Genomic DNA, 14,915 nt, shown 5'->3' with positions numbered 1-14,915 from the left:
GACTCTTTTTTTGAACACATACATTTTGCAGCTATGTAATACAATATATGATTTAGACAGAACTACCCTTATATACCTACTACCATTTGCTCTTGCTCTCAGTTGCTTTATGTGTGCTACAAGGATTCCGTTAGATTTTTCCCTCACAGTCACAGTGCACATTCAGTTAACAGGACACAGTTCATCTAGGTTAAAACACTTTTACGTTCTTTGCTGGTTACCATTCACATTTATGAAAACTGCATATTTATTTGTTATCTCTATTGTATCATATTATACAACAATTTACAAAATGGGTCAAAGGCTCATAAAAACAGCAAAGTATTTTAACTCGCTACAATGTTTAAACCATAAATAATAAACAGTACGCTAGAGTGAATATTGAATGTGAATATGAGTACACTGAGGCAAATGAAGCATCATTTGTGGGTCCAATCAGTAAGTGTGGATTTTATCAGATTATCAATCCATTCATTTTCTTGTTCTCAGGACAAGATGCTACGCAACTGGCAAACAGGGGTGAGGAGCCACCAAGACTTTTGCATTGTTTAAAACTCAATAAATAAACTTTTAAGTGCTTTTCCTCCAGAATAAGAAAAAAAGTTTTCTAGTACAAAATAGAGAGTTTTTTCTCTAGAGGTGGAGAAGAGACCAATAATCATTCAAAATTAAATCTCTTATTGCTAAAATTATGTTCCTCATTGCTAAAGTGTTTATTTGCAAGTTACACTATTGCTAAGAGACTTTAAACTATTGACAGATTTAATGATAAACATTACATGTGGAGAAGGCAAAACAAGCTATTGGCAAAATTCCTTCATTAAATAGCACTGTTGGGTGTCACATAATATCTGTGCAATATGGAATTGCAATTACTATTTCTATAAGGGGAGGGGTGGTATGAAAAAAGAATTTGCTTCACAGTTGGATGAAACCACTGATGTGTAGAACATGAATCAACTCGTAGGAGTAGTACGTATATGAAAGAGACACACTAGATGACTCTTTCTTTCTGTTCATCACTGACACTAAGCTAGAGGGGAAGAACAATTTAATTTGTTTCTGATGATTCTGTGGCATGGAATGTAAACTGGAAACCTCTGCTTTAGGATGAAAGGACCAGCTAGGAATACAGCAAGGATGATGCAGTAATGCAAGTGAAAAGAGCTGGCATATAAATACTCATCCACATAGACATCAGTTATTTGCCAGCAGTGTTCTTTCTGAACATGACTTAACATTAAAGGCAATAGAAATATTGCAAACATGATCAGATGATTGGTAAATTTTATCTTTTAAACTTGCTGTGTAACAAGATAGTAATATGTACAAGATTCTGTTCCTCTTTGCTCCCCACTCCGCAACTAAAGTTTGCCAACTGTTAATGAAAAGGTACTAACTTGGCCGGGCGCGGTGGCTCAAGCCTGTTATCCTAGCACTTTGGGAGGCCGAGGTGGGCAGATCACGAGGTCAGGAGTTCGAGACCATCCTAGCCAACACAGTGAAACCCTGTCTCTACTAAAAATACAAAAAAATATCAGGGCGTGGGGGCGGGCGCCTGTAGTCCCAGCTACTAGGGAGGCTGAGGCAGGAGAATGGCGTGAACCCGGGAGGCGGAGCTTGCAGTGAGCCGAGATGGTGCCACTGCACTCCAGCCTGGGCGACAGAGCCAGACTCTGTCTCAAAAAAAAGGTACTAACTCAAGTTTTTAAAATAAGAAATGGCATTAAAAAAATATTGGCACTGATAAGGCAAGTAATTATTTGCATAATCTCAAGTGGCTTTCTGAAGCAGGAACATATATTTATATTATATATATATTTTCGGATCATGTATTTATTTCTTAAATGTCCTACACCTAAAATTTAATATCTGAATTGTCAAAATGTTTAAGATTGAAGAGATTAGTGTAAGGGTTTTTAAGTGTTGCATTATGTTGCCAATCAGCTGATTGCCAAGAATTTGTCTCCTCAAGCTCAGAATAGAAAGCTCCTCACTTGTTTGAGCTATTTAACATACAATGCTGTGTGTATTTAAGATCCACATTCATATGTAGCAACAGAACAAGAAGATACAGTTTCCAATGCAGTATAATTTGGGAAAGGGAAACTTCTCACTGTTCTTTCCCACATTAATGCATCAAATTCCAGCTTTTGATGCAGTTGCTGTCTGATGGAACATTGAACAACTAAGCAGAGGGCTCTCCATGGAGAAAGTACCACATCATTTGTGGGTCCAAGATTGAACTTCATATCTAGACTATCTAGAAAACATTTGCAGTCATTGCTGATAACTCATAATTGTGATTTGGGAATTTCTAATTTAGCCCAATTTTTTTTTTTTAAGTCACCAGATTTGGAGCCTCATCTACAGCTCATCTGAGCTCATGGTGGAAACAGATATAGATGAATTGGTTAAACACTGCAAATGATATCATTCTTGCTGATCTAAAACTATTAGTATCATAATTATTATTAATTTTAAATCGTATACTTAATACATTTCTTTTTTTTAGTATTTTTACCTAAAATTAGTATCTTGCATAAACATCAAACGCATGTTCAGTTACCTGTAGATATCAAATATTTGTCGATATACTTCATAAAAAACTAAATTTAGCTTATGGATGTTTCCCTAAGTAGGGGCGGGAGGGGGTCGGGGGGGAAGGAAAACTTTGGGGAAAAGAAGGGATATCATCTTAGCTAATAGGATTTTTCATGGAATGATGCAAGTTAATTTGCTCTGTCTGTAAAAGAATTTACGAAAAAATATGCATAGACTCAGCATCAGTGAGGCCCTTAATGGATGAGTGCTGTCTTAAATGATCCATAGCAGCAGGTTCTACATTTCATAGATCGGGTAAAGGTGAAAGCAATGGATGAACGTTTTGATAATGACAGTAATATTTATACACACTTCTTGAGTCTCTACTGTGCATGAAGCACTGTGCTACATTATTATCTCCTTGAGTTCTCCCACCCAACAGCCATGTGAGAAAGGTCTTATTATAATACTTTACAGATAAACAATGAATGCACAAAGAGATTACAGAGGTTTTCTCAAGCTTCCACATCTGGATGTAGAACCAATACGTGAACAGAGGGCCCAGATTCTCATCTGGATTCCCCATTGCATTGTTGTGTGATGTGACAACTCTGCAAAACTAACAAGTGAAGGAGTGGCTGCATGCTGTCTGTTATATCCTAGGCACTGTGCCAGAAACTGGGGTGCTAGGATGATGAAGACTCTGTCACTTCCTTTGGCAAATTACAGCCTCTTATAAGGGGCTCTCAAGTAACAGGCAAAGGCAGCCAGTTTGACAAGTGCTGTGATAGATGGAGCAAGATGTCTATGGACACAGAGAAAGACGGCCACCCGCTCAAGCCCCAGAGGTCAAATAAGGTTTCGCAGAACCTCTTTATCTAATGATAGATCTGTCATGCCTAGAAGATATTTGTAGTGACCCGAATGTTTTGTTTAGACCAGTAGAACACTATTTGAGTGGTGATGGAAAGGAGGTTGAAAGTAAGCTTTGTGGCTTGGGGAACCAGCCTAGGTATTTTTTTTTTTTTTAAGTCTTTTTCCAAAACAACCCATGCATTAGCTTAGAAGCACAAGGTCATCAGCAATTTCCAGCAAGCAAGATCCACTGCCAGACAATGCTGAGACCAGCTAGAAATACAAACTTCTTCTTTGCTCATAGGTGTGCAGACAGGAGAGGACTTGGGTGGCTCCTTGGAGATCAATTCAATGCCCTAGCCATCTTAAGGATTGATTGCAAGGCATTATCCTGCTACTCTGACACCTCTTAAAAGCAACAAACATTGCCCAGTGTTAATTGCCTGGGTGAAAGGAAAAGTCTAAGGCCTCTTCCATGCTGTGACAGGTCCCAGCTGGTCTCTGGGGAGGGAGGGACAGCTGTCACACACTCTGCAGAGACCTCCCAAGGCAGAGTGGGAATGGGTACTGTGATTCCTTGAGCATCTCCTATGTGTCACCCACTGTGCCGACCACTTTAAGCTACTCAGAGGCGTAGGACTAATTATCTCCATTTTAGCACATGAGAAAACTGAAGTTCAGCATCCACAGGAACACTGTTAAATGGATATTTTGGCAATGATAGAAATGTGTTCTATGCTGTCCATTACAGTAGCCACTAGCTACATGTGGTTCCTGAATACTTGAAATGCGGCTACTATGACTGAGGATTGGAATTTTAATTATAATTCATTTCAATTAGTTTAAATTTAAATCGTCACAGAAATATCAGATCAAGAGGTCAAGTGACTTAGTCAGGATTATACAGTTAGTTTGAGATGTGGGGTTCTAAACCCAAGTGTTTTGTTTTTTAAAGGATGACGGTTTTCCAGAAAGCAATAACCCATCCAGACGTTCAGGTTTTGCTCCTCCTTCTCATCACCTAAGCCCAATTCAAAGATCATTGCTCATTTTCTGCCCATCCCAACCTTTGCAAAATCATCCTTAGGTAGTGGAAATAATTCAAACAAAAACAAAGGGGGCATTAGTATTTCATAACAGTGTAGTCTCACAGCCCTTGGAGTTCTTGACACCAAGAAATGACACACCTGATGGAGAAAGCAAAACTTTCTAATGGAAGGATGACTAAACTTGAATGCATGAATGAAAAAAAAAAATGTTACCTTTAAGTATATTGGGGGAATAAGAAGGATATCAAGGCAGGGAGTGGTGAAGGAACAGAATCTCTACATTTTCCTTCAAATATGCTTTTTTTAAGATCAGAGACAAGGAAATGTCCATGAGACTTCCTAGACACTGTGGGAGCAAGACCATTTATTTGTTCATTAGTTCTTCCATGTCTTACTCCCATCTGACTTGTTAACTGACTTGGGATCTCAGAGAATGAGTTGGAATCAGGAATTCTACTTTGTCATCAGAAACACAAAGCAAGGCAAATGTGAAAGTATCTTATAAACCCATACCTTTTAGAAATCTCATTTTGAAGACGAAGAAACAGAGACTCAGACAGAGAAAGGGATTTGTGCAAGGTCTCACTGAAGGTTCATGGCCCAGGGAGGGACTTTTCCATGTCCAGCCATGGTTTTAAGACTAAATTGGCAAATTTCTCTTCCATATCTGCTCTGCAGAGACCAAGGTGAACAATGCGATGACATGAATAAGATCAATGGTGATGGCTGCTCCCTTTTCTGCCGACAAGAAGTTTCCTTCAATTGTATTGGTACGTCTTTTTCATTTCTTGTGGCCTTCATGAAGAAATGAACGGTGCAGAATGGTTGGTCAATTATAATGCCAACAATAATTATGACTAAATGATGATTCACTCCTTTGTATTACACCTGTTTATTGAGTGCCTCCTACGTGCCAGGCACTGTTTTCAATATCAGGAAATACAGCAGTGAAAAAACAAACAAAGCAATCCCTCAAGAGCTTAAGCTCTCATAGATGATGCCAATGACGGGTAACTTCTTTTGATCAAGCTTTACCTTACAAACATCCCTGCTTTTCTTCACACTAACTGTCCAGGATGGGTATTACTGGAGATGTTTTAAGGCTTTTATTCCTTCTTCAGAGATAAGAAAAAATCAAACGCCAGAAAAATTTCAAAAGTTGTCCAGAGTTATACAGGTCAAAAGTGATTAAAGACAGAATCAGGACTTGAACCTGATTTTGTCTGATTCTCAAGCACGTGCTCAACTCATTTTGCTTTGCAACCTCCAGCCATGATCCAGGAACCACCAGGGTCCCCTCTGCAGACTCAGATCCTTGGGCAGTCTCTCTGATCTGAGGAAGGAGGAATAGCAGACCAGCCTGTGTTTAGAAAGCAAATGTCCTTTTCCCACCTTCACCGAGTCATTTGGGAAATTTGTTTTCCTCTGCCTTCTCTTGGAGTCTGGCTGATCTTGTTGTTTCAGCCCCACTTGGGAGGCCCTGGTCAGCCCCGGGCTGGTAAACAGACAGGGGTTGGGGGGGGCAGGGGTGGAATTTTGAGCTGGCCCAGATGAGATCATACTTCCTTTAAGATGCAAATCGATACCTGAAGATCAAAGGTCCCCCAGCTAATCCCCTGGGCTGGAGGTGAAAACTAATCACAATTCATTTGCAAGTACAAAAGACAGAGGTGCTCTATCTGAAGAGAGAAGGGGCAGTTACAAGGGGATGAAAACCTTCGTGGGAAGATTTCTCACTGACAGGCAATTTTCTAGGACTAAAGAGGAAAAGATAGCATTGCATCCTCGCATCTGCAGTGCATTACAGGGATGCATTTAGACATTCTTTCTCCCAGTAGATTGTGAGCTCCGTGACGGTGAAGACCATATACCACGTCTCTTATTCAATTCTCAGCACACATTTGTTGAGCACCTACTGTCTTCTTGGCACCCAGTAGGGGTTGAGCAACACAATAGAAGTGCTCTGTAAATATTTATGTTTGGAAGATAGTAAGATGCCCCAGGAGGAAAGACGTGGGAGTTTCTAGGCAGGGCCTTGGGTTTCAAATTGCCAAAAAATTTTCTCTCCTCTGTTGATTTGAATATGGTCCGGTCCGTAGTAAAAGCTTGATATTAGCCTAGTGGTGTGGTGGAAAGAACTTTGGATTAAAATTAGGAAAACCAGGTTCTAATACCAGCTGTGCTGAGAACTTACATAAAGCTGGCCAAGTGGCTTCCCTAGTCTTGGCCTCAGTTTACCTACTGTAAATTTTTAAATGATTGGGTTAAGTCGTCTTAACTTAACTCTTAACTTAAGAGCCTTACCTGCACTTCTGTTGTGTGATTTTTTGAGGTGGGTGACTGAATTCCTTCTAATTGTGAACTCTACCTGAGCCAAACTTACCTTTGTCGTCATCCTTATGGCAACCAACACTAGTCCCAGACCATGCTGAAAATATCTGCTTATTTTACTTGCGCTAATGTGGCATGTAACTTATGTGCTTCTGGAAAGAAAGTAGGGTGGGGTGAAGGTAGGATATGGTACCCTGAAAGAGATGCTTGAGGCTTGACATTCATCTGCTGTGTTGATTTAGAGCTATGCAATGATCAGGAAAAATAAGGACATCTCTAATAGGTAGAAGCTCCTCATCCATGGAAGGGGTCTGCAAACTATGGTCCATAGGCCATAGCCAGCCTGCTCCCTGGAATTGTAAATAAAGATTTATTGGAACAAAGGCACACTCATTTGCATATTGACTATGGCTGCTTTCATGCTACAATGAAAGAGTTGAGTGATGACAGCAGGGATTCTACGACCCAAAGAAACTAAAATATTTATTATTTTATAAATAAGGTGTATTTACCTTATTTATAAAATAATAAATTTATAAAATTTATATATTATTTATAAAAAATAGGTAAAATACATATGGTATTTTACCTATGAAGTTTATCAACCCTTGTTCCATGGATTTGGGATATTTTATATGCTTGTTTACTGGAGCCAGGTGCAGAGAGTAGGTGAAAATTATAATGTGGTTCACCATTTCTTATTAACAAAAAACTGCATTTTAAATATACAGTGTAGCTGGGAGTGGTGGCGGGCACCCATAATCCCAGCTACTCTGGAGGCTGAGGCAGGAGAATCACTTGAACCCAGGAGACGGAGGTTTCAGTGAGCCGAGATCGTGCCATTGCATTCCCGCCTGGGTGACAGAGTGAGATCCTGTCTCAAAATAAAATAAAAAAGATGAGGGAGTTTCCAAGAGGATGAGACTGAGATCCTCCTAGATTCATTTTGTAGACTGTTATTCTCTACCAGATTCTGTGTTCTGCTGCTGATGGTGATATTTGCTGAATACTTCTTGTACACCAAGCACATTTATAAACTCTTATTCTCGCAACAACTCTTTTACTGAGCTGCTCTTTCAAAAGAGGAAGTTGAGGTATGGGGTGATGATCTAAGGATACACAGTTAAGTGGTGGAGCTGGAATTTAAACCCAGAGAGCCTGACTCCGGAGCTCACTATGGTAAGCTACCTGCAAAAAAAAAGATAGCTCCTGGTCTTGCAGGCTTTCAGGGTGAATGAAAAAAAATATTGCAAAACAAGTCCTGTCACAAATTAATGGAATGGAATACAAAACCATCAGTGGTGTGGACAGTGTCCAGGGAAGGCTCTCTGTTACCCCTGTATGTTGAGTGGAGTTTGTGTTACAGGAAAGCCTTCAGCTATGCCCTTCACTGGCCACTTAAAATCTCATTATAGATACTCACAGAGATACAGGCATTCCAGAGATCTCAGCTCCCAGGGACTACATTCCAAGGACAAATCGTGTACTGAAGTCTAGAAAACTATCTTCCTCTGAAAGAAACAGCTGAAAAATAGACAGTGAATCTTTACTCCCAGCAGACCAATCTTTAATGAGTCAGAGAAGAGAGACAAGTGTGGGAGGCTGTGCTGAGGTTGACATTGTTCCCATGATTGCATTTGTTAAGACAGTGGTCAAGATAGCAGCCAGGAGATCAGGCATACCATGACTTAGAGGTGTAACTTTGGCTAAGCCTCAGTGTTCTCATGTAGAAAATGGTAAAAGCCCTAGAACCCAACAGTGGAAGATATTTACCAATATTTTTGGATGCTTTCTATCAGAATTTCCTTCCTAGACTTAGGAGATAATTATTCTAATAAGGAAGAGCCCAACACTTAGTATAGAAGTTGATTATCCAAGCTTCTCCTTCTCCCCATCTTCCGGGTAGCTTGAGTGTGGGTATATACAACCTAGGCTTTCCCTCTGCCCTCCAGTCAGACACACCAACCCAGGACTTTGAATTGGAAGCTAGTAGTGATTAGACTTAGAGATACTGTAGACACCATTTTGCTGAGGATGGTGGGAGTAGCCACATCCATACCAACCTCCTAAGTACCAGGGAAGGCATCTAGTATCAAAGCTGAGATAGCTATGCACAGCACCAGCTCTGGATCCCCTCACTAAACTAGTTCTGGGACCTAATCTTGGGCTTGGAATTGAGATTCAGAGCATGCAAGCCTGGCTCTCCAGAGAGTGTTCCATACGTATCCAATATTCTTTGAGCAAATTTTGCTTATTTGTTTTGCTTAAGTTATCCAAAGTTGGTTTTTGTTGACTGTCACTCAGAATCTTGATTGAAAATTATTGCCATAAGATAATGTGAGATTTAACCCCATTTCTAGAAAGTTGGATGTGCTTGATGCACATTAGCTATTACTTTTCTCTATGTGTGTTTGTGTGGAATGTTGGGGGCACAGGATACCAGCAACAACCACCATTTATGGATACCCACTAGGTGATAGGTTCTTCATACGCATCTTTGTTTTCTGTGAACCACGGGTGGTCTCTTGTTTCCATATGTGAGATCCGAGGTCTCTTATGACATCTTAACTTGCACCAGGTCACACAGCACACAGAGGTGTGATCCTGTCTCCAGTCTGAGTAGAGAACCCGGCTCTTTCTACTCTGCCACTCTGCCTCTCCATTTGAATGACTTTCTTCCTTCCACCATTCTTTGTTCTTCTTTTCTCTTCACCTCTTCCTCTTCCCCTTTTTTCCTCTCCTCCTCCTCTTCTTCCTTCACTCCTTCTTCTGCCTCTTATTCTTCTCCTTTTTCCCCTTCTCTTCCTCCACCTCTTCTACCTTCTTCTCCTTCTCCTGCTTCCATTTAGGAGGGCTGATGTTTTTTTTCTCTGGCTTAGTAACACCAGCGTTAGGGTGGGTGACAGATTTATGGTGACATTCCCATTCACTTTTCAGAAGCCCACACATCCGGAAATATTCCCAAGGTGCCAATGTGTTATTATGCAACACCCTGGGGACTTCCCATTCTCAATTTCCCACCCCTGGTGCCCTCATCCCCCAGCACATAATAAGTTGCTTGTTAAAATGAACACCACCCACATGACCTCTGAGGCAAGGCAGGCTTCATCCCCTTGCAAAGTGGAAGTTATCTTGTCTTTTTTTCCCCTCTTTTAAAAATATAACATACACCAGGCCTGAGGTTTCAGTGAAAAAATGTGGTATCAGTAAAATGATAACTCTCCCCAACAGGCACTGGCTGCAGGCATTGTTCACAGCATTGGGAATTCTGTCTCTAAAGCACTGAGTCATAAACTACAGTCAGGCTGCTGATAAAAACTGAAGGAGGTGGGGTAACAGTCAAATTAGTCAGACAAAATGTGAAGGGTCCCCAAACGGGGTTATACTTTGTAATATATCTTTAGCTGGTGCTGGAAATGTGCTACCTTCTGAGATGGAATCTAGTGCATTACAGGAGATGCAGCTGTGGAGAAGCCCTCATGCTCTGTTTTGACTTTCCACCCCTGTATTCTTCAGCATAGTTGGGTCCAGGTCCCAGTTTAGATCTAGAGGCCTCCTGGTTGCAGCTTAGCACCTCAGAGCCTCAGTTTCTTCCTTTGTGAAATCAGGGAGACTGGACTGAGGACTCTAAAGCTTCTTCCCTCATCTGATACTGAGGAATCTCCGATTTGTCAAACAGCTATTTAAAGGCTTTAGGTTTCAAATCCTGCTTGACACTGATATATAGTTAAGAAAACAAAGTGAAAGGGACCCCCACGTCGTCTTTCCCAGACGTGGAGGCATTCCCTGTGTGTCTCTTTTTCTCCCTCCCTCCCCACTCCTCTTCTCTCCCCTACTCCTGCCATTAGCATCACTTTGTGATCCCTGACACAGCATCCCCAGCCCTGTCCTAGAGCCAGGGCCAGTAACTCAATTAGCAACCCCCAGCCCCAGCTCCCTCCCCTCCTCTGTGAGGCACATCAAGCGGGGGAGAAGAATCAGTCTGCCTCCCTACCAGTTGCTGGGAGGGGCAGGGGTTCACCGAGCCTTGTGGCCCCTCTGTCAGGCTGCTCTGGCCTGCTCTGAGCCAAGGCGAGAAAGGAAAACAAGAAGATGAATCGCCACGTCTTCTTGGTGGAGGTTCCGATGAGACTTTAGAACAACAGTGACTGAAAAGGAAAACAGCATCTGCTGGAGGAGAGGGGGAAGAATGGGCTCTGCTGGGAGTTGCATTTATTATTATTTTTCTTTCTAACAACGTGAAATCATAATAGATGATCCACCTCTCACCTTAAAAAAATTAAAATTAAGAAAACAAAATAAAACTTCTCCAGACTGCATGTATTCAATCAGACCTCCCTCGGTGGAAAATGTAGCAACTTTCCCCAGAACACATTTTTGAAATAAAGCTTCCCTTGGCTTGAAGGCAGACCTATGAAAGAGGAAAAAGAAAGAGGAATATAGGTGGGGGTCATGGTGGTAGTGATTAAGGCGACGACATGGTGGTAGTGATTAAGGTGATAATATGTCAGCTAGGTTGGTGGCATTCTTAACACTGGAGTAATGACATAGGGTATCATTGTTAAGAACACGGATTCTGGGTGGAAAGCCTGTCCCTGACACTTAGCTTGTGTCACAGTTTTCTCATTCATAAAATGGGTTAGTATGTTCCTACTTCTTAGAATTATTGTGAGGAAAAACAAGTTTATATTTGTAAAGCATTTAAAATGGTGACACCTGCCTGACAAGTGTTATAGCTGTGTTTGCTACTGATGCTATTATTGTCATAATTAATATTTTATTTTTTCTTTTAATTTTTTATTTTTTGAGACAGAATCTCACTCTTGTCACCCAGCTGGGATGCAGTAGCATGATCTGGACTCACTGCAACCTCCACCTCCCGGGTTCAAGTGATTCTCCTGCATCAGCCTCCCGAGTAGCTGGGATTACAGGCACGTGCCACCACACCCAGCTATTTTTTGTAGAGACAGAGTTTCACCATGTTGGACAGGCTGGTCTCAAACTCCTGACCTCAGGTGATCTGCCCACCTCGGCCTCCCAAAGTGCTGGGATTACCAGCATGAGCCACCGCACCTGACCGAATAATATGATTAATTCAGAAGTTGTATCCATCTTCCCAGAAACCCTATGAGATAAATAATGTTATCCCCGTTTTGTAGAGGAAAAAACTGTGGTTCAGAGAGATTTAGTAACTTGCCTACAGTTATACAGAGAAATAGCAGACGTGAGATTCACAGCATCTAGGCAGAGTCTACACATTTTAACCATGAAGTTATTCCATTTATTAGATACCCAACTGTGCCAGTTTTTCTGCTAAGAGCTCTTTGTAAAAATGTTTTCATTCACCCTCCCAGCAACTCTGTAGAGTCAAAATAATTACACCATTTTGCTGGTCAGAAAATTGAGGTGTTGAGAGGTTAAGTGAATATCCAAAATCATATAGCCAGGTAGGTCAGAGAAGGAGACTTCAGAGTTTGTCTGTCTGCGCTAAAGCCTATGTCCAATTCCAGACTAACTCTTGAAACAGCCAGAGAGTGTTTCTCTTTTCCACTGTTTCTGTTTGGTGCCATTGAATCACAGCAGGAAACAAAAGTGAATGCACATATCCTTGTGCCATTTTCATGAGTCATGAAACAACAATTTTCAGTTATTATCACCCTATAAATGTTCCATGGCATAAAGCTCATACCCCCAATGGAGGGTCATTCTGTATTTTAGGCTGTATTTTTATTTTTTTTAACAGATCACCCTCCATTGACAGTAGCCAAATCTTTTTTTTTTTTTTTTTTTTTTGTTTGTTTTTTTTGTTTTTTTTTTTTTTTTTTTAGCATAGAATGTGTTTGGCACTTAATAAAGTTGTCATAACAATGTTGGAGACAGAGGAGCTTGAGTTCAAATGTCTGTTGGTTGCAATTACTACATGGATCATTTTAGGCATCTCTCAATCCCTCTGAGTCTCGGTTTCCTCTTCTGAAAAATGGACGTAATTATAACACCTATAGTTTTGTTTAGAAAAAGAATGAGATAACATCTATAGAGTGTTTAGCACAATGCACAGCAGTTAGTGGACAATCAAGGATGTCAGTTAATGCCACCTCTTCTTCCCCTTCCTCATTGCCTATCTCGGTTGTGAGTGATGCAAAGGCAGCCAACCCATCATCAGCAAAAATGGTCCTGAACCAAATCCTGATGCTAAATTACAGTGGTGCCATTTGCAAAATGACCAGTTCTCAGTTTCCTCCTAGTTCTCAGTTTCCCCACTGTAAAATAATGAGGGAATTTGATGAGCTCCCAGGGAGCTTTAAGCTCCGATTTTTAGGAATTAAATCCCAGGTTGTTATTGTTTTAAAACTGGCGCATTTTAAAAGAAATCAGGGCTTGGGGAAGAGAAAGGAATTCCTTTCACCCAAAGGGTCAAAGGGGGTCACTGAGGGGACAAAAGAGCAGGAAAAGGAGGCGATGGGGCGGAAGGCTGACGTGCGGGCAGCACCAAAGATCTGAAGTACTCAACAGGGAGGTCTGATGGATGCATTCAAACACCCTTGAGTCAGCACCGGTTAGGATCAAGCTTGCCATCCTGCCTCAGACCAAGGCTTACCACCTCCTTTGGAAACCCGGGAGGCCTACCCCACAGAGAGGCAGGGCTGGAATGAAAAGAAACAGAACGGCCTCTGACGCCAGAAAGGAGGAATTCTAGCCCGCAGCCCAGGTCAGCTTCCTGACTCTCAGGAAGGGGTCAGGCTCAGGGAACCGACTTGGTGCTTGCTTGAATGTGAGGAATCGAGACCAAACTTTGATGTGTACCTTTGAAAGGCAGCCAGAGTCCAAGGCAGGTGAATCTGGGTAGCCAAGAACAAGGACTTCATTGTGATATTTAAAGTGACCAGAAATTCATCTGCACATACATGTGCCTTGATGTACATCTGTGCAGTTATGACTGAGGCGGCCTGGGAGAGGGTAGAGGGCTCTGGGCTGGATATGAGGGCCTTTTCTTAGCTCCTGGCTCTCAGTTGTTTCTTGGAGTCCATGTTGGGTTGGAAGAGACATTTAATATTCATGAGCTGTGATCTCTACTTGAAGGGAGTGCCCTGAGGGAAATTGAAATATTAAGCAAGTGAGGGATATAGACCTAATTGTATCCTCCTTTTCTTTTTGGACAGAAAAGTAATGTGCCTAAAATAAAATGATGGATGGGCAGTAAGGATTGTGTGAAAACCTCACTGCTAGAGCCTGCAGGAAAAAATCGGCTGCTTGCCCCAACATGTGCAGTCAGACCCAGGCAGAAGATTCTGCAAATTGGCTGCTGGATGATGTCATTCATTCGTTTAGTTCATATTTTTTTATTCCTGCTGTATGCCAGGCACTGTGCTTGTTTCAAAGAAAACAGCAGTGAAAAAGCAAGGCCAGGGAGGTTAGGAAAATGATACAAATAATTACTTAAGTGTCATTGTTGAAAATGGCACTAAGTGGAAATACTTGGAAGTATATAACCAAAGGGCGTCCTTTACATTGAGGGGGTCAAGGAGATCTCCTTGAAGATTTTACATTTAAGCTGAGACTTGAGGGTTGAGTAGGATGTGGACTCATTAGGGAGATATGGAACAGGTAACTGAGCAAGGATTGCAAGAAGTTAAGACTATTCAATTCCCAAGGCAGAGAAGAACTTTTGAAGAGGGAAAAGGAAGTCAGCATGGCTGGACTGTAGTGAACAAAGGGGGGATGAGACTGAAGTCTAGCAGGCTCTGATTTCTCAGGCCCTTGAGGACTATGGTGAGGCTGCTATATACGGCATGAAGGAAGGAGGAGGTGACTCAAGCGTGTGCCTTCTACACTCTCCACCAAGCCCTGCCCTGGGCATAATAGCCATGTGCATGCTTGCACAGACCAGGTGTGAGTAAACCACCACCCATGGCCAACCCAACCTGCTGCCTGTTTTCATAGACAAAGTTTTACTGAAACATAACTATGCTCCTTTGTTTACATATTTGCCAGTACAAAGGCAGAGTTGAGTCATTCCAACAGAAATCTTGTATGGCCCACAAAGCCAAAATATTTACCCTCTGGTCCTTTACTGAAAAGTTGTTGACTGCTGGCAGAGGTGGATGAGTATACAGTTGAACTGTCATATCCTTGGAT

General features: G+C 41.6%; 1 protein-coding gene across 1 annotated transcript in view; it reads left to right on the top strand.

Moving 5' to 3' along the window:
* Positions 1-14,915, top strand: part of PAPPA (pappalysin 1) — a 249,129-nt gene that overhangs the window by 112,682 nt on the left and 121,532 nt on the right. The window contains exon 9 of the mRNA XM_055271320.2: positions 5,127-5,218. Coding sequence (XP_055127295.1) covers positions 5,127-5,218 — 92 coding nt within the window. The remainder of the gene's footprint in view (positions 1-5,126; positions 5,219-14,915) is intronic.

This window comes from Symphalangus syndactylus, chromosome 3 (genome assembly GCF_028878055.3).
Source record: "Symphalangus syndactylus isolate Jambi chromosome 3, NHGRI_mSymSyn1-v2.1_pri, whole genome shotgun sequence".
NCBI lineage: Eukaryota > Metazoa > Chordata > Mammalia > Primates > Hylobatidae > Symphalangus > Symphalangus syndactylus.
Note: the sequence above shows the minus strand (reverse complement) of the source record. Positions and strands in the feature narration are given on the sequence as shown.